Source organism: Megalops cyprinoides, chromosome 20 (assembly GCF_013368585.1).
Source record: "Megalops cyprinoides isolate fMegCyp1 chromosome 20, fMegCyp1.pri, whole genome shotgun sequence".
Taxonomy (NCBI): Eukaryota; Metazoa; Chordata; class Actinopteri; order Elopiformes; family Megalopidae; genus Megalops; species Megalops cyprinoides.
Genome location: NC_050602.1, coordinates 21,132,220 through 21,151,099, shown reverse-complemented (window position 1 = coordinate 21,151,099; position 18,880 = coordinate 21,132,220). Strand labels below are relative to the sequence as shown.

General features: G+C 48.3%; 1 protein-coding gene across 4 annotated transcripts in view; it reads right to left on the bottom strand.

Annotated features, from left to right (window-relative positions):
• Positions 1 to 18,880, bottom strand: part of LOC118795336 (unconventional myosin-IXb-like) — a 41,477-nt gene that overhangs the window by 7,047 nt on the left and 15,550 nt on the right. For 2 of the 4 annotated variants that reach the window (XM_036553754.1, XM_036553753.1), the window contains 22 exons: positions 17,561 to 17,623; positions 16,825 to 16,924; positions 16,245 to 16,345; positions 14,926 to 15,055; positions 13,717 to 13,806; positions 13,124 to 13,240; positions 12,751 to 12,885; positions 12,385 to 12,506; positions 11,917 to 12,058; positions 11,242 to 11,437; positions 10,905 to 10,983; positions 9,937 to 10,029; positions 6,633 to 6,672; positions 5,973 to 6,095; positions 5,514 to 5,594; positions 5,047 to 5,157; positions 4,166 to 4,288; positions 3,713 to 3,862; positions 2,958 to 3,115; positions 1,917 to 2,609; positions 1,578 to 1,668; positions 1,076 to 1,294 (listed from right to left, as the gene is read on the bottom strand). In XM_036553754.1, coding sequence (XP_036409647.1) covers positions 1,076 to 1,294; positions 1,578 to 1,668; positions 1,917 to 2,609; positions 2,958 to 3,115; positions 3,713 to 3,862; positions 4,166 to 4,288; positions 5,047 to 5,157; positions 5,514 to 5,594; positions 5,973 to 6,095; positions 6,633 to 6,672; positions 9,937 to 10,029; positions 10,905 to 10,983; positions 11,242 to 11,437; positions 11,917 to 12,058; positions 12,385 to 12,506; positions 12,751 to 12,885; positions 13,124 to 13,240; positions 13,717 to 13,806; positions 14,926 to 15,055; positions 16,245 to 16,345; positions 16,825 to 16,924; positions 17,561 to 17,623 — 3,157 coding nt within the window. The remainder of the gene's footprint in view (positions 1 to 1,075; positions 1,295 to 1,577; positions 1,669 to 1,916; positions 2,610 to 2,957; positions 3,116 to 3,712; positions 3,863 to 4,165; positions 4,289 to 5,046; positions 5,158 to 5,513; positions 5,595 to 5,972; positions 6,096 to 6,632; positions 6,673 to 9,936; positions 10,030 to 10,904; positions 10,984 to 11,241; positions 11,438 to 11,916; positions 12,059 to 12,384; positions 12,507 to 12,750; positions 12,886 to 13,123; positions 13,241 to 13,716; positions 13,807 to 14,925; positions 15,056 to 16,244; positions 16,346 to 16,824; positions 16,925 to 17,560; positions 17,624 to 18,880) is intronic. The other 2 variants (XM_036553755.1, XM_036553756.1) reach the window with 2 other exon arrangements.

The window sequence follows — 18,880 nt, the reverse complement described above, 5'->3', positions numbered from 1 at the left end:
AAGGAAACCCAAAGGCCATATTTCCAATGGATATCCTGATCACAACCGTCCATGCCTGATCTCCGTGAAGCACATACACCTGCCCAGCAACACCACCTCTGACCAGAGTTAGAAACCCCCACCTTCGGCCTGAGAGACACCCATCAGCCTCCACCACGCCTTGTACAGCGCCAACCTGGCATATCCATGATCACCATCACATAACCGCCACATGACCACCCCTGATTGGTTAGAAAACCCAACTCATGCACCGTGCAGTTGGGGTCTGACGCCCTCCACTTGCACTTTGACCTTTTTTGTGGTTGTGTTTGTGAACAGCTGTCCCTAACTACTGACTGTTTACATGAAATACTGGCAAAATAAGGGCCACCCTTGACTGGTCACAGTATTCTCCTGCTCTGATTACAGACAGCTGTGAACAATTCAACCTGTGTTATGAAGAGTTACAATACAGATGTATTTGAGAAATGTGGTTAGGTTCCATTAGTCTTTCAGCTGGGAATAAATGCTGGTCTTATTACTTCTCAGAATGAGCTGTAAAAGACTGCCACAGCGCACACTGACGGCTGGGTGTGGGATTTAGGATTGCGCTGCCATGGGTGATGGATTATGATGTCACTGCAGGAATGGAGTGATGGGGCAGTACAGCCCAATCCGAAGTCACACTCAGACAAACAAACCACACAAACAGTGACCCACTGCCCCTAGCAACTGGCTACATAATCCTAGGTGGGTATGTGAAGAAGGAGCTGAGAGGTCAGCTGGGTTCAGGCCTCTGTGAGACTCCACGGCTCTGGGACTCGGAAGAGTAGAGCTGGCTTGCTATAATCTGGTTCACCTCTGGGACAAAAAAGGTCAGAAACCGGACGTGGCTGCGCAGCATCCGGGCCCTGGTGAGAGAAGAGGGGCACCGGATTGGCCAGGGCAGGCAGAGCTCGGTTTCTCCAGACGCAGGGATGCGACAGAGTCTGGCAGAATCCCCCCCCACGGCCCATCCAAAGGTCCACTTGGGCTTCTATTAGTCTCCAGCTCCACATGCACGGCCGATCCACGAGACTCCCGCTCTCTGCTGTACCTGGACCCGGGGCTTGGAGGGCTTGGAGGGCGGGGCATCGCACAGTGGGGACCGGGAGGGCCGGACGTAGGGCCCCCCAGGGCTGATGGGAGGCAGGGGGAAGGTCCAGTACTCCACATCCTCCATCTCCGCGCTTTTGTTAAACATCAGCCCGCTGCGGGCGCAGGCCAGCCGGCGCTTGCGCTTGTGCTTGGAGTGCTTTCGCAAACGCACCCTGACCTACGCGAGCCAGAAAGGTCAGCCGAAACCATGAGGAGACACACGGCACCCCTCAATCCTGTCCGGGCCCCCCACCCCCCTAGCCCACACTGCTGACACACTGGGTACTTAAGCTGAACCCGCCCACCCAACAAAGCATAACACCACGCAGCGATACAAATCACATATGCTGGTGAAAAAAGCACTGCATTGATACAAATAAAGCCTTTTGTATTCATTGTTCTGTATATTATAACAGGTCATTGTTGTGATTTTAGGAGTTGAGAGAGGGGAGATATGGTACCTCATTCGTTTCTGGACCGGGACCCGGGCTGTCAGATTCCGAGGAGCTGAATTTGGAAATGTTGTCCAGTGACATTGAGAGTCCCTGCGTCCTGAATGTCCAGGGGGAAAAAGGTTTAATTAAGAATTTTTCACAATGCAATATTCCTGTAACAGTCTTGACTAGCATGAAGGACCTCAGTAGAGAGAAAAAAGACTTTTTAAGAAAACAATTTAACTATAACGCAATTCAGAAATCACAGGTCAAAAAAACAGTATATTCAGTCAACAGTCAGTGATAAGTGCTGAAACTGTTAAGTGAGATAATGACTTAATCAGGTGAGACTGCAACAGGCCTTACATCAACGTCTTGGTCCTCTTGTCCTTCAGGCAGTGGGGCTCGGGCTCACTGTCCAGAAACGCTCCCTCGCTCCTCCTCTCCCTCCATCTGTCCCCCTTCTCCTTCAAGGCACTCTTTTTGTTGTACCGCTGCAGAGAGCCCGTGTGGGAGGGGCCGGGGGGTTCGTCACCGTGGGGGGGAAACTGGGGCAGGGTGGCGGGGCGGGGTAGGAGAGGAGGGGGGACTCCGGCCTGCTTTTTCTCCTGCTCCTCGTTCGCCTTCCCGGCCACAGAAGCACCCTGCCCGGGCATCCTGCCCTCCACCCCGCTAACGTCCTGCTGACCTTTGACCTCTGGAATGGGCTGGTCCTCGCCACCGCCGGCGATCCGCTCGCTCTCCCGCTGGCTGTGCTCCACGCCACGCTGCCGCCGCAGCTCCCTCTTCTCCTGGCTCCTGGACATGGCGCTCTTCTGGAGCTGCGGGGGCCTGGCTCTGTTGTCGGGCTTGGCTGCGTTAGCCTCCTCCTTCTGGTCCGCTGCTGGAGCTGGAGCCGGGGCCCTGTCCTGCCCCTTTGCTTCTGCCCCGGCCTCTCCCTGCGCTGCTCCGCTGGCTGGACCCCCCGTGCCCCCCACTTCTCCCGCCCCTTTCTTCTCCCCCTCTCCCTCCTGCTCCTGCCTCCTCCGGGCCTGTTCCTCCACCCGCAGTGATCGGTACCTGGAACATGGAGATGTTTCAAGGCCTCCTGAAAAGTGGAGCACAGCTGCAGCATCTCTACATGCCTAAACCTCACTGGACCCTGTTCGTGTGTTTCTCATAACCACACCCATCTCCAACATGACATATTCTATCCCACAATGCACCAGGTGACTATGACCACCCACTTGCACCCATGCACATGTGGAAACAATAGAATGTCTGTTTATTACAAAGCCAACACAAAGAACATAATATGGTTGATCCTACTTTCAATGATGAAAATGACATCACAAATTTATACCAATGGTTTTATTAGAAAACATGACTGTTTCTGATCAGAGATGAAGGGTTTCGGTGGTGCCGTACCTCCGCCGTGCTGAGCTGGCCCTCACCATCGCCTGCATCTTGATGATGCTGGAGCGCTTCTGGAGGTAGTCTGCCCTCTGCTGGGAGCCTCGCCACAGCGCCTGGATGATGGTGGCTGCTCTGTATTGGTTCTCCTGCTGCAAACTGCGCCATGATCGCTGGAACGGGAAGGGTGAAAAACAGCACACCACCACAGCAATGAATACAACAAGAAACAAGAAACAACAAGAATAAAAAATAAAGGGCTTCTCAATCAAAGGAATCTACATTTACAAAAAAGAAAAACCCAATTTTTTCAGAGGTATCTCAGACTGAAATTGCACAAAAAACTAGCCATTTTACACTATCAATCTCTGGATGCTGTGCATTAATTGCAGCAACAAGCTCCTACAGCAAAGTAAACCCAGAGAATTATGGGTAATTGAAAAGCACAGCCCTGTTTTTCCCCAGTGTTGGCACAAATAGTCAGCTCTGTGTACCTTGCATTGAGAGTTCTCTCTGTTTCAATTCTGAAGCTATGAATGTTCTGATTTACTGATTAATCGTTATCAACATTCCTAGAGGGATGTAATCTAAAACAGAACATCCTCAGCTAGCACAGCAATGCAGACAGCACTGGAATCTCCTGTTGCCACCGTGACCCAAATACCGATGGGGGGCAGACAGCATGCAGAATCTGAATATTAGATCATGACACAAAATATCTGTGGCGTTGGGCCTCTGCCCATCCCATCCTCCCTGACAGACTGGCGCACCTGGATGACGATGGCCGCTTCCCTCATTCGCAGGAAGTGCCTCCTCTCCAGCTGGGCTCGGAAGCAGCGCTGCAGGAAGACGATCCTACACATCACATCCTGGTGGAGCTTCTCCTGGAGCTGCTGCCGCTGGGGCTCCTTCAGGAACACCTGGACCAAAGGCGGAGGGAAGGCATGCAGAGGATTACAACGGGAGCAAAGGTGGCTTTGAGGGTTACTATTCGACGTTTACATCTGCAATTATATGTATTCATTTGGCAGACGCTTTTATCCAAAACGACTTAGAAGTAAGGCTGAGTACAAAACAAGCAAAAGCCATACATGAAGGCTCAATATTAGAAGTGCTATTTAAAGGTCTCTATAGTCATGATAGTGTGGTATTGATTTCAGGCATCCTCCACTACGTGGTTCGGTGGATTTGTGGGAACGCAATTGGTGGTTGGGAGTACGGACCTTGGTCTTGCCGATCTGGTAGGTGGCGCTGTCCAGGCCCATCTTCTGCAGCAGTGCGGAGATGTCTTTCTGGGGTTCAGTGGCATCTTTCGGGAGCAGCGCCCGAAATTGCTCGGTGAACTCCTGCACACGCAGAGCGCTCGAATGAGTCAAAAGCAAGACAGACCATAGGGAACGGGGCTGGTGCTTTTACCCTCAGTGCTGAACAGAAAAAACAGGTAATAAATTGTCTCTCACTGAAAAACGAAAGTTTTAAGAAAGCTGAACTTTGTAAATGCCCTTGTGTGTGTAACAATTTGTGTTACACACACAAGGTGTAACAAATTCCATGATCCTCTCTGCTGGCCGAGTGCTTTTTCTCTTACTATGCACTGTGCCCCATGAACAGAGGATCAGACTGACAGTGCCACTTTCCTTTCTGAAGGGCCTAACCCAACCCACTTGCAAGAAGTAAAACTTCACCCACAGAGAATAACCCTGTCAGTTTGGAAAATGTAACCCCACCCAAATTAAGGTGTAACCCTGCCAAACTGGAAGATATACATGCATCCATCTGAAATACCTATGTACCTATGCATACCTGGAACATGTGTCCACACCCACCTGAACTGTGTAACCCCACCCAAATGAAAGGTGAGACCACACCCACCTGAACTGTATAACCCCGCCCGTGTGGAAGGTGAGACCACACCCACCTGAACTGTGTAACCCCGCTCCAAATGAAAGGTGAGACCACACCCACCTGAACTGTATAACCCCGCCCGTGTGGAAGGTGAGACCACACCCACCTGAACTGTGTAACCCCGCTCCAAATGAAAGGTGAGACCACACCCACCTGAATTGTATAACCCCGCCCGTGTGGTAGGTGAGACCACACCCACCTGGAAGGTGTACTTGGCGCTGTAGCCAGACCTCCTGATACGCACTGTCTCCAGCATGCCTGTGTACCGCAGCTGCTGTAGGACCAGGGCCTCATCGAAGAACATCTCCTTCTGCACTCAGAAACACACACAGGAACACACACACACACACACACACACACACGCACGCACGCACGCACGCACACACACACACACATCATGTGTATTACTCAGCAAGCAGGACCTCCCGGTTGCATCAGCTCATCCTACACCTTTCTGTGATGTCACAGAGTACATTGAGCTTTGCCCCAGAATACCTGCTGACTGTGTGGGGCATCCAAACAAAACCACAGAGCTACTGTAGGTACAGCATCAATATCACAGCGCTGTTTCCATACGACAGCAGAGAGCCACAGCGCCCTGTGCCTTGAGCCGTGTATTATCATGCGCAGTACAGAAACAGTGTGGTAGGGTTTCTGTCTTGGTACCTTCTCGGCATTGGAGCGGATGCAGCGGATGAAGAATGGCTCCGCCTTCCCCAGAGTCTCCAGCAGCTTGCTCAGGGACACCTGCAGGTGGAACACAATCACATTCAGAGGGCCACTCACATCTGCCATACAGCTGTGCAGTGCGTGTGGTCAAGTAGCATGGAGGCGTGGCCCTGAAGTGTAAGGGGGAGAGTTTTGTAGTGTAAGGGGTGAGGTCATGCAAGGTGAGCGGCATTGAGGTGTAAGGGTATGGCCTGGGAATGTGTAGTCTTACAGGACAAGGGATGCGGTCATGTACCAGACGTGGTCTTGCAATGTGAAGACTGGAGTGGACATTTAGTGTGGGGTGTGTTTTTTTGCAGCATGGGGGTGTGGTCTCGTAGTATGAGGAGGGTGGTTGTGCAGTGAGCGGGGTGCGGCCTGGCAATCGGAAAGGCGTGGTCAATCCGATGATCTCACCTGGAACTGGGCGCTGATGCTGGGCGTCTTCTTCTTGCTGTGCAGGTGCAGCAGGGACTTGGTGGTGCGATCGTGTAGCGTCCTCCCCACAATGAACTTCAGGGAGCGGGCGTCAAGCAGATTCTACCCAGCAGCACAGAGGGAAGCATTACTCAACACACACTCACTGACACACACAAAACACACACACACACACACACACACTCAAAACACACTCTCAGAGACACACAAACACATACATGCAACACACACACATGCACGCCCAAACACACAGTATACTAAGGTGTCCATATTCACTCTGCATACTGAATAGTTACTCTACTGCACAACCCCTTCTCACAGTCAAGATTCATCCTTCTAATTGAAAATGAAGACTGATAAATATGTGGATTATATAAAAAGCCAAGGCAAAAAACAAACACTGATGGATTTGTTCCTCCCCTTTCATAAGCTCATCACTCCTGTGATAATATACAGAGTCTAAGAATAAATAATGTCACTGATGTACGCTATGCAAGTCACACTAGATGAAGATACCCACTAAACACACGCATACTGTGATGCAAAGTTTTGCTCTGTATGTATAAGCATCTGTCCAGGAGGTCAGAAACACATGCTGTTTTAGGGGTTTAGGGGTTTGTGAGGACAAAGGGTCTTTACCTTGGGAATGAGCTGCTTCTGTCTGCTGCCTTTGCTTTTCCTGTGGAGGTTAAGAGACAGGCAGTGAGTGGCAGCCATGGCTTAGAGAGAGAGAGGATCATGGGATATGTGTGCAGCAGGCTATGCGGTCTGCATAAGGACAGGTGAGGTGGGTCACACCTGAAGGAGAGCAGAGTAGGAGGGGCTGGTGGAGGGCGGGCGACTGACATCCCTTTTTCACAGACGGGCCCAACCCGAGCCAAACCGAAAACCGTAACCGCGCCCAACTGATAAGATCTGCATGGTTTTCCATGTCCACTTCAGAAACATACAGAAAACCTTGTAAAAACAGCAACTGTAAGGCTGAGATGTTATACTGATCCAAGCCCTTTTATAAAAAGAAAGAGGCTGAAAACCCAACTACTGATGCCTTCCCTAGATTATGGTAAGGAGTCAGTAACTTAGTTCCACACATTAGATGTGGTTCACGATAAACTCTGCAGATGTGCTCTTTGGGCGTCACCACAGAACACACGCAGAAACCTTTCCTACGGCATTGTAATTATCTTCAAATTGTCTTTACAGAACCCCATCAAAAACAGAATTTTCAAGACTTTTTACCCCGTGAATAAAAAAATTCTAATATATAAATCAGTAAAGATATAACACACGGCATCACACTCCAAAGAGAGAGCGTAATTTTCAAGCATTCGTTTTGCAAACCGTGAGTCAGCAAGCTAAATTAACATGAAAAGAAATGTGTTGCGTATGCTTCATTGTTAGAGCAGCACAATCAGTGAGCTTGTAGCCTTCTGTTCTCTTCATGACAGACATAAAACACTGATAGTCACAGCGGTTGCACACCTACATTCTTACAAAGGGCAAGAATGAATGCTTGATAAGGACAAAAAAAAAACGCAGGTTGATGGATGGGGGTATTGTTTAACAGCTAAGCAGCTAGCCACACCTGAAGGACCACAGGCCAAAATGTCCGGTAACACTTCCTACAGAGCTGGCACTGACTGACGCACCGTCCTTGTGTAGTTTGCTGACCCTGTTCCTTGCCTGCTTGTAACCAAATGGGAATGAAGTTATGGCGCCAGAGTTTCGCGGTTGGTTCCCAGCTCAGCTCAAGCAAAAATGCAGCTGAAAAGCAGGGGGGGGGGGGGGGGGGGGGGGGGTCGGGATCAGACAGCTGGCCTGGCACTGGCGTGACAGCAGGGAAAGGGTATACGTGACTCAGCCAGCCAACCTCAGCTTAGGGGTAAAGTCCTCAGCCGCAGACACTGCACAAGCTGAATAGCCCTGTGATGGAAGTCACCGCAGGGATGCCAGTTGAGTTACTGTCCAATGAAGCAGCAGACCAAACGAGCAGATGCTGGCCATGGCTGTGTCTCCGTTGGCTGGGCTTGGCTTGGCAGGAGTATGCATGTGTGTGAGTCTGTGTGTATGCATGAGTGTATGTATCAGTACCTGCGTGTGGGTATGTGTGTCGGTATCTGTGTGTGTGTGCGTTTGCATGTGCTTGTGCATGCATCTGTATGCATGTGTGAGTGAGTTTGTGTGTGTATCTACGCTTTCCAGCAAGCGTGTGTGTGTTTGTTTGTGTGTATACACTCATCTGTATCTGTGTGTGTGTGTGTGTGTGTGTGTGTATGTGTGTGTGTGTCCGTCTGTGCATGCAGCAAGTACGTGTGTGTGTATGTATGCTCATCTGTACATGTGTGTGAGTGAGCCTCTGTGTGTGCCTGTGTGTGCGAGCAAGCATGTGTGCGTGTGTGTGTGCGCGTGTCTGAGGATGAGAAACTCACTGAGAGTGGAGGCGAGTGTATCTCAGATAGGCCATGGACTGTATCAGCCTGTGGCGGTCTTCACTACTCCACTGCAAGTCCTTAACGGTGCCCACGATGCGTGCACGCATGCCCCTGACTCAACCCCAGTCACATGATACGGGTGTGAAAATACAGGCACAGAGGAGGGAGAGTGAGTCAGGAGAGGAGGGAGAAGAATACAGGCACAGGGGAGGGTTAATCTGACAAAGTCATGGTTAAGACACTGTTAGACATACAAACATGCACCACAGAACCCCAATACCTTTCTACATGAAAACAGAAGCAGGGTGAACAAGTTTTGTGCCGTCAACAGCAGCTACGGGTAAGATACCTCATTTCATCTGAGACCAAATGAATAGGGGGAACCATTTTTCCTTCGGTTTGAGACCACAGATAAATAATCCTGTACTCCCACGTGAAAGCTGTTAGAAGCACTACCTGTAGCACTGTCCACAGTATCTGAGCTGCTGTTTAACAACACACAACCACACCACTCTGCATGAAGAGACTGAGAAATTGGCTTTAATTTTCTCCTAGAATGCTTTCCATCAGGGCCCTGAACATGCAATCCACTGTGTGTTTTTGGAGGTAGGGGGGCTGGGGGGGGGGTGGAGATTAGGGGGGTGCACACAGGGGAAAGTGGGTAACATGCTCTGAAAGTGATGGGCTCATGCTAGGTTACAATCAACTACACTGGAAGACAGAAATTAATGCCGTGATACAACAGTGCAAATCTGTACAACATTTTACCTGGCTGTACATGTTTCTGAATTTGTTTACAGGAAGCTGAACTCTTGCTCTCTTTCCTTTGCCTGCGTTACCTGCTGTTCCTAACCCCTTGCATCACACCTTTTCACTTTCAGTTTCCACCCACCACCTCTTTAAAGGCTTTGTTCGGTAGTCACCAGATTACCCAAACAATGCGAACCTTCCTCAACGGTACCATGCCAACAGTAACAGCTGGGGTCAGAATAATTAGGCTGTGAAAACGAGACTGTGCCTGTGTCTGTGGGCGAAAAGAGCTAGAGTGTGTGCACATCTGTGGTTTTGTGTGTGTGTGTGTGTGTGTGTGTGTGTGTGTGAAAAAGAGAGAGAGAGAGGGAGAGAGAGAGAGAGAGAGAGAGAGAAGGGGAACGGAGAAATGGTAGGTGTGTGCCTATATGACAGAGAGCAAGGGAGCATGTGTGTGAGAGAAGGTATGCATATGTGAGTGTGCATGTGGGCATGTGTATGTGTCTCTAGTGGACAAAGTTCAGGGCATTAGATTCCCCTTACAATAGGGATAAACTCTTCTGGTTCTTCTGGTTTCATTTGCTCTCTACAATACCAACCATGTCAAAATGATGACTCATACAGATCTTTGCTCCACACACATAACACAAACCTTATTTAAATAGGTATGAACTTGTCTGAGTGGATATTTATGGTTCTTAAGACCCCAAGTTTGCCCTGCCCCACTTGATCTTCTTCATGCCTTCCTTTGGCCCACTTACTTCCTGCTCTCGTAGCTCGCAAAGATATCCTCCAGGACCTCTAGAGGGTGTTCCTCAGAACGATCAAAGGAAAAGTCGATCAATGAACTGCGGCTGTTGAGGTGGAAAACGAAACAGAAACAAAAAAATCTATTTTACTCAGAGATCTCCTGTCACTCAGCATAGCCACAAACAGGACCAGAAACACAAGTCCTGTGTTTAGCCTAGGCTGCAGTGTGGTGTAGTGGTAGGGTAAGGCTCATAACTCAAAATCTGCTGGTTACAAGCCAAAGTGTGCCACTGCTGTTATATCCTTGGGCAAGGTACTTCATCTGAACAGCCTTTATACGTGGATAATATATAAAAATATATAAATATAGAAATATAGAAAAATTACAAGCTATGCAAGTCACTCTGGATATTATCATCTGCTAAGCTAATGTAATGTAAAAAGTTACGGTCCTGACCCTGGCCTTCAGATTAGACATTGAATTGAGGTCCTGACGCACTGCAGTCATAAAAGACCTAATAGCAGTCAGTGACAGAGCAGGGGATTCCCCCCTGTGTCCTGGTGAAATTCAGGTGAAATCTGATTCTCTTAATCTGGTTGTGTAATCATGCTCCTTTCTGATTGGTCATAAAAAGCACGGGGGCTCCTATCACATAGTGGTTTCAGCCAATGTGACAGAGGAGGTAGCAGGAGCAGATTATTGGAAGATGGATCACAAGTTCAGTTGTGCTGAACAAGGATCACTAACTCCTTGGCTGCCCTGGGTGCGACTTTAACATCAAAGTCGGCATGCTTTTCCCAGCCACACTTGCACTGCAAACTGATCAGAGGCGGAGCAGATATGCATTTGTTTCTCAGTGTGACAGGACAACTGGCGAGACAGCTGCCTGCAAGTGTCATCACATGATCTGACTCACAGCGAATCACAGCGCAGGAGAAGACTTTACGCATGCTCCCAAGCCACGTCCACTTCTCTTACCTCTGCATCCTCTCCACCCTAGGGAAGGACAGCTTCCTCAGCTCCCCGATCGGCGTCCGGGAGCCACGTCTCACCAAGCCTGGAGGAGAGAGAGAGAACAGCACATCCTTCAAGGGGCAGGGGTCTATCCTAATCTATCCTTATTCACCACCCTCTCTCCTTCACAAGGACTACCCCTACCAACCAAGTGTTACCATAATGAATGTGGTGGCCCCCCAAAAGTAAAAAATATATGTAATATATGTAACCAATAACAAAGGTGTAACAGTCTGATACATCCGGATACGATGCTGTTGACCTGTTTTGCACCCAGGCCAGGGAGACCTGGCGGAGGTACCTGCGTTCTTGGCCGCCCTGTTCCGCCCAGCCTTATTGAACGCGGCCATGCTACGAACAATCGCCCGGAGGACGCCCCATCGAAACACGGCCACCGGGTCCACCCCAATCAGCTGGCGGATGAACGCCCGGTCGCTGCTGCGCAGCAAGGCCACAATGTCGTGCCGCATGTGGTCCGTGTTCTTTGCCCGGAAATCCTATCGCCCGGAAATCATGGCAGAACACAGGGAGAGAGACAGGGAGAGAGCGAGGGAAAGGATAGAGAGAAAGAGAAAGAGAAAGAGAAAGAGGGAGAGGGAAGGGATAGAGAAAGAGAAAGAGAGAGAGAGAGAGAGAGAAAGAAAGAAGGGATAGAGAGAGAGAGAGAGAGAGAGAGAGAGAGAGAGAGAGGGAGGGAAGGGATAAAGAAAGAGAAAGAAAAAGAGAATGAGAAAGAAATGGAAGGGATAGAAAGAGAGAAAGAAAGAAGGGAGAGAGAGAGAGCAAGAAGGGAGGGGAGGAAATGACAGAGCAGTCATTTTTCATTCCTTTCTAGAATTATGCACTAGCTACTTCCCTTTGTTATTCTCAACTGGTCTGTTTTTCCAGTACTTTGTCACTGTAACATTTATCATTACATAAGTATCATTGGCAACAGGAGCATGGCTTCACCCTCACCTCCGCTGTCCGGACCCACCTTGATCTGGTACTTGACTTTCCCGGCGAAGTGGCGGATGACGAAGGCAGGCTCCATCACAGGCGTGGGCAGGAAGAAGGAGCTCCCATGATGCTGCTGCTTGAACTTGGCCAGCAGGGTTTGGTCTGTGGCATGGGGAAAACTGGAGAGGGAGAATAAAAAAAGGGGGAAAGGAGAAAGAGAGAGATGGTGAGTAGAGTATGGAGAAGCAGCAAGTGGAGAACAAGGGGGGTCAAAGAGATGAAAGGGGGGATGAAAATATGGAGGAAGATTAAAATTAAAATTTGTATTTGATTGTTATACAATTTGTATTTGTATTTCATACAAAGGATGATGATATTATTATCATTATGATTATGATGATGATGATTATTATTAACTGTTGTTGTTGTTTGGATTAATAATAATCACAGCTGGCCATATTTGTTTTCCATGATCATCATGTGGTACAGGACAGCGAGGACATACTTGCTCTCCTCATCCAGTAGGTACAAAAGGCCCGTGGGCTTTTTGCTGATCAGGTGAATGCAGCCCACATTGTCTGTGTAGTCGATGTTGTGCCAGGTGATACCCTCTTCCTGGTACTCCTCCTATAATCAAACACAGACATACGCCGGACATGCAAGAGTCTCTCTGTCTCTCTAATGGACAGGCTAAGCCAAACATCAAATAACTGTCAATTTCTACAATCTCAGTGGATATCCTCACACATTTAGGCTACAATGAGGAGTAGTGTTCATGGAACTGGATGCAAGCTCAAATCCCTGGTGTGGCACTGCTGCTGTGCCCCTGAGGAGACAGTGATGATACCACTGTCTGCGAGAGTCCACTGACCTGCTGCAGCTTGAAGACATACTGGTTGAAGTAATACTGCAGCTGCTCGTTGGCGTAGTTAATACAGAACTGCTCGAAGCTGTTGGTCCTGAAGTCCTCGAACCCAAATATGTCCAGGATTCCAATGGACAAACACTGCAGTTGGGAAAAAAAGACATTGTTAAAAAATTCTGCCATAAATGTCCAAAAACAACACCGTGCAGGTTTCCAGATGGTCAGCACTTTCAGCCAGGGCTGATCTGACTCATACGAGATATTTCACCACTTCCTTTGACCCCCTCAGCAAGACGGAGTGGAAAGGACAGGTCACATCACTCATCGATCTAAAGACGATGGTCTCGCCCTGCGTGGTGGGATCTGACCCCACACTCACCGGCACAGACTCTTCCATGTCCTTCTTGTTGAGCAGAGAGTGATTTATGCGCAGAACAATCCAATCAAACAGGGCGCCGTACAGGGACTTGGCCATGGAATCGCGGGCTGTGATGGCCTTGGGGCAGCAGAAAAGGTGAGCCAACAATGAGCACTTCAAACACACTTTGAACATGAATCATATCACAGTTCCATGGAGCTGATGACATTGTTAGCTGGGAAGCACAAATTTTCCACTGAAACACAGGGGTTCTGATGAAAGAATTGGGCAGAAGTGTTAGGTAGTGGTTTGGGGAAGAGTGATCAGAAGTGTGAAAGATCAAATCCCAGACTGGGCACAGCACATGGATAGCTTTAGTAAATATTTGGCTGTATAAGCGGACAACGTGTAAATTAAAAGGTAATTAGTCATCCTGGATGTTGTGTCTGATCCACAAATACAGAACATAATTAACCAATTAAACCACTGGCTGAGTATCTGGTTAAAAGCAGAGCTCCCCAACCATTACTTTCCACATCTCACAACATAAACCTGCTACATTAATAATAATGATGATGATGGGGGCAGTTTTGATTTGTTTGAGGGTTACGTACCTCACTGTGGCTGTAGGGCAAAATGAGCGTGTCATTCCTTGTCACTGTCCTCCTCTTGGTCAGTGCTTCCACCAGCAGCTCCTCTTCAACCTACAGGAAACCAACACACACTAGTTCAGTACGCAGCTCACAGGCAAAGCATCACTAACTGCAAACGCACCCATTTACTCAACCCTGGTCTGGGAGGACCACACTGTCAATAGGAGTACTCAACCCTGGTCCGGGAGGACCACACTGTCTATAGGAGTACTCAACCCTGGTCCGGGAGGACCACACTGTCTATAGGAGTACTCAACCCTGGTCTGGGAGGACCACACTGTCTATAGGAGTACTCAACCCTGGTCCGGGAGGACCACACTGTCTATAGGAGTACTCAACCCTGGTCCGGGAGGACCACACTGTCTATAGGAGTACTCAACCCTGGTCCTGGAGGAACACACTGTCTATAGGAGTACTCAGCCCTGTCCATGTAGCGTTATAGTGTTTGTAGGAATACTTAACCCTGGTCCTGGATGGCCACAGTGTCTGTACCCTCGTACTTACAGCTCGGCACTTAAGCTACATAATTCAACTGATACTTATTGATAGAGAATTGGAAACCTGAGTTCAGAGGTCAGAGCTGTGACTGAGCCACGAGCAGCTCGAAATTAAATGAAGATCCCTAATGACACAAAGTGTTCTCACAATAATCATGTGACCCCCCCCCCCCCCCCCCCATTTCAAGCACAGCGGATGAATCAATGGCACTGGTTAGTACAGCAGAATGTGAGGGATTGACACACGGTCATGTGTGGCCTGTCCCTTTCTGTATGTACTGCGGTTCATTGTTTTATATGCAATTTTGTGCCTTTACCATGTAAAGCGCTGTGGATATGTCTGCCAAGGAACAAAATAAACATGTACAACCAGCCTGAACAGAAGGGCCTTGATTCCTTAAATGCTTTTTCTGAAATCCATACCCAACCCAACCAATCAGCACAGTCCTTGGATTCTTCAGGGGAACGTCATTACTGTGTGATAGAGTGACAGTGGTGACAGTGAACATGCACTTCCAGAAAGCCACTTGTCATTCCATTAAGGTTGGGGCAGGTCACAAGGGTGGAGGGACAACTGTGGATGCGACAGGAAATGGTACCTGAAGGTGGTCTGATGGGTGCAGAGTAAATGTGGGGTGTGGATGTGGGGCACAGACCTGAGGAAGCAGGTTACCTGGAGCAGGTCAGACAGAGTAGTGAGGACTTCCGGCGGCCCCACGTCCAGCAAGTCCTCTCCATCGTCTGACTTGCGGTGGTACGTCACATTGCCCAGATACAGGATGGCAGACAACATAGAGAAAATCCTGGAAAAAACAATACTGGAATTACACACTATACACCGCACACACGAGTTTCAACCTATGCCCTGGGGTTGGGGCAATGAAGAAATTACATCAGACAGTTTCAGGTTAAATCTCTTTCCTCTTTAATGACGCATGATAACTTCAGCTCTTCAAGTAAAACTTATTTCATTTAAATGACATCCGCTGTGCAAGACAGACACCATTTCCAGGGCAGCTGTTCTGCTGACACACGCACACAAGGCGGCTCCAAGCAGGTGGGCGAACACTCAAATTCTTTGCACATTTTTTCCTCTCCGAGTTTCTTGTAGAGTGTGGCAAGTCGAAGCCTGTTGCTTGTGTGAAGCGGGTGGGTGAGAATTCTTCGATAGTAATAATTTAACGTGAGTACTGTCCCACCCCCAACAGAGCGAGGAAAACTCTCTGGAAAGAAATCAACTACAAGGGAGAAACACAGACACGCAGTGTTTGCTCAATGTAGGGGGTGCCTCAGTACATCAGCAGAGTTTCCTGCCCTGTTTCCGACCAACTGACAGTCGGCTAAGAACACTACTGTGCACAAATGCAGTAAGATACTCAGACACCGAAATGAGGAAAGCTGATTACAACTGATGATGATAAAATGTTGTCCCAGGTTCATGACCAGTTACATATTTTTCTTATTTTTTTATTTTTTATTTACATTTACATTTTACATTTATTCATTTGGCAGACACTTTTATCCAAAGCGACTTACATAGGTTACAGTTCTTTACAATGTTATCCATTTATACAGCTGGATATTTACTGAAGCAACTGTGGGTTAAGTACCTTGCCCAAGGGTACAGCAGCAGTGTCCCAGCAGGGATTGAACCGGCAACCTTTCGGGTACGAGTCCTGCTCCTTAACCACTATGCTACACTGCCGCCAGGGAAATCTCCTTTTCCCTGGCTCCCTCTCTATCTTTCTCACTCTCTCCATCCCACTTTCTCTCTGTACTAAAGGGAAGAGAGGTTTCCTTCCCTCCTTCTTTCTGCCTCTCTCATTCTCTCTTTCTCTTCTGCTTCAGGAGGAAAAAAAGCAAGATGTGGAGGATATTTATAAATGACAGTCTGAAACACACCGTGTAAGAGCAACCCTGCGCGCGACTGCCACTCTCGGCCATATCAGGGTCCGATGGCCGCCCTCTCAGACCTGAGAGAAGATCACTCACTGTTTTTTGGTGGCTGGAAGGAAGCCGACCATCTCCATGGCCTGCTGCAGCCTCTTAAACTCATGGCGGAGATCCGCTTCATCTTCAACCTGGAGGTTCTGCTATGAGGAAAAACAGAGGGAGGGAGGGATAAAGAGTGAGGCAGCCATTTGATTTCTCTTTGAGTCAATCGACTTAATCGGCTTGATGTACTGGGTTAATTTGGCAAGGGTGCTCTGGTTTTAGCTGTGAATCAAAAGGGACTTTTGTTGGACCCTGTCTTGTCACTTGTTCGCAAAACTGCACTTCTTTACTGTGTATTTAGGCCAACTAACAACGAAACAGGCACAAGGTCTTCTTTGGGGCTTTTACAGGGAGGAAATGAGAGGACCTACTTTTATCTCACTCATCATTAGATCGGAAACTGTTTGCACCATGCGTCAATGAATATCCTGCTGAACAGCCATTTTCCTTTCCGCCCCCTGTCATATCTGTTACCTGCTTGGTGAAAAAGACTGAGCTATGAAAGCTCTCAACTAATGCTGAGTATCGATCATGTAAAAAGACTGGTGTCATCGAGGACAGAACCAGGTGTGGCTACCTGCTTGAGGTAGAGGTAATCTTCGGGCTGCAGAAGCTTGAACTCCCGCCTCTCCTCCTCTGTCGCCCCAACCAGCAGGTAGTAGAACACGTGGTAGTTCCTGGGGGGGAAGAGCAGAGGTGCTGCCCAAACTCTTGCACTGCTAGTCAGTCTGCCCAGCCCAGCACTGTGGCTGCATTTTGCTCCATATACTGTGTCGGCTGTTCCGACACGCCTTCTGCTTTCAGTTTAAGCAGCTTTGTCACTGTACCAGGCCAAGCACATGCTGTTGTAAAAACACACAAAGGGCAATGTACAACTGGAAACCCACCAGAGCTGAAGTGACACGGCTCCATGAGGCCATGAACAGTGACTCATGTCACATGAGGGAGGGCATTACAACAGAACTCTGGGTCAAAGGTTAAAAAAAAAAAAAAAAAACCACGAGGGCTTCCTGGGCAGCCAACTGGCCAATCACAGTGGGACTTGTTGTACATTGTTGTATATTTGCTTACCAGATGCCCGCATCCAGAGCGACCTACACAGTGAACGTTACACAACAATCCATTCATACAGCTGGATATTCCCTGAGGCAATTCAAGTTAAGTACCATGCATAATTATGCTACAAGCCCAGCTACGCAACCACTACACCACACTGCCTCTCTCTTGGATACTCTGCCTGATAAGGGCATAGGCATCCATGGGTACTGATGGGGTATAGGCTCTGCCAGCCCCTCTACCCTGTCTCTCCTTACCTTTCATTCTGTTCTCTGGACACCAGGCGACACTTTTCCAGGAGGTACTTTTCAACCACAGCCCTGAGAGGGAGGGAAAAAAAGATGACCCATCTATCTCAAGATACTCAGTACAAATGAAGTCTGGAGGGAGGGATAATTTCAACATGGCAGCCAGGGGAGAGAGCGGAAACTCAGTTAGCGGGACACAGAATCCAGGCAAACATGAAACCCAGGGAAAGGGTTTAGTTGGACAGACACGAAACGGCTTTGTAAGGGCAACTGCCTCGGTATGCACTTGGTGTGCAACGAAGCTTTTTTGCTGAAGTTGATTTACAAACACTTATTGACATTTCCAGTGAACTAAAAATAGATTTTCAAGACTGACACAAATATACATCTTAAAAGATAAGATAAACAAGATAAGAGAAACTGTGGTGTGAGAGGGTTCATTATGACTCTGTTTTCACACTATGCAGCTTCCAAAACACACAGAATAAAGCTAAAATCTTACTTTAAGTTTCTGAAATGCCTCTCATTTTATTCTCTGGCTAACAGCTCATAATAGGCCTGCACCGTTGTCCAAGTATGTGGTGTTTTTTCAGTCATTAGTTCTTGTGCAGCACACTGTCCTTGGCGTAGAAATAGGCCCTTTGTGGGTTTTATCTAATAAACAGCTGCCAGGAATGCATTCAAACGTGCATGTTATCTGAGGCTGCGCTTGAGAAACCGTCTATCTATTCACAGATAACCAGAATAGTCAGAGTGCACAAATACACACACACACACACACAAAAAAGCACATACTCTCACACGCGCAGAGACACACGCGTGCAAACAGTGACAGACATGACGCACCACACAGCAACATACCTTTGAAAAAACACAAACTGTGTCTGGCTTACCACTTGTAGACAAAAACGACATTCAATTATTCAACTATTTCAATTATTACTGTAATCTGTTTTTTCGTCACATTACATTATTGGCATTTAGCAGATGCTCTTATCCAGAGTGATTTTTACAATTTTACATATTTATACAGCTGGATATTTACTGAAGCAATTCTTGGTTAAGTACCTTGCCCAAGGGTACAGCAGCGGTGGCCCAACAGGGAATTGACCCAGCAACCTCTCAGTTAGAGTCCTGCTCCTTACCACTAATGCTACACTGCCATTAGCACCATTGCTTAGCATATTAAAAACTGACATAGGGCAGTGCTGCTCTTCAAAAGCTCAAGTATGCACATGCAACCAGTTAGTAGCTCACAACGTTTCTGGGGCACTGGAGATGGGGTTTACCGCCCCAATTAAACAGGCATGACTTAGTAGGAGGATGATA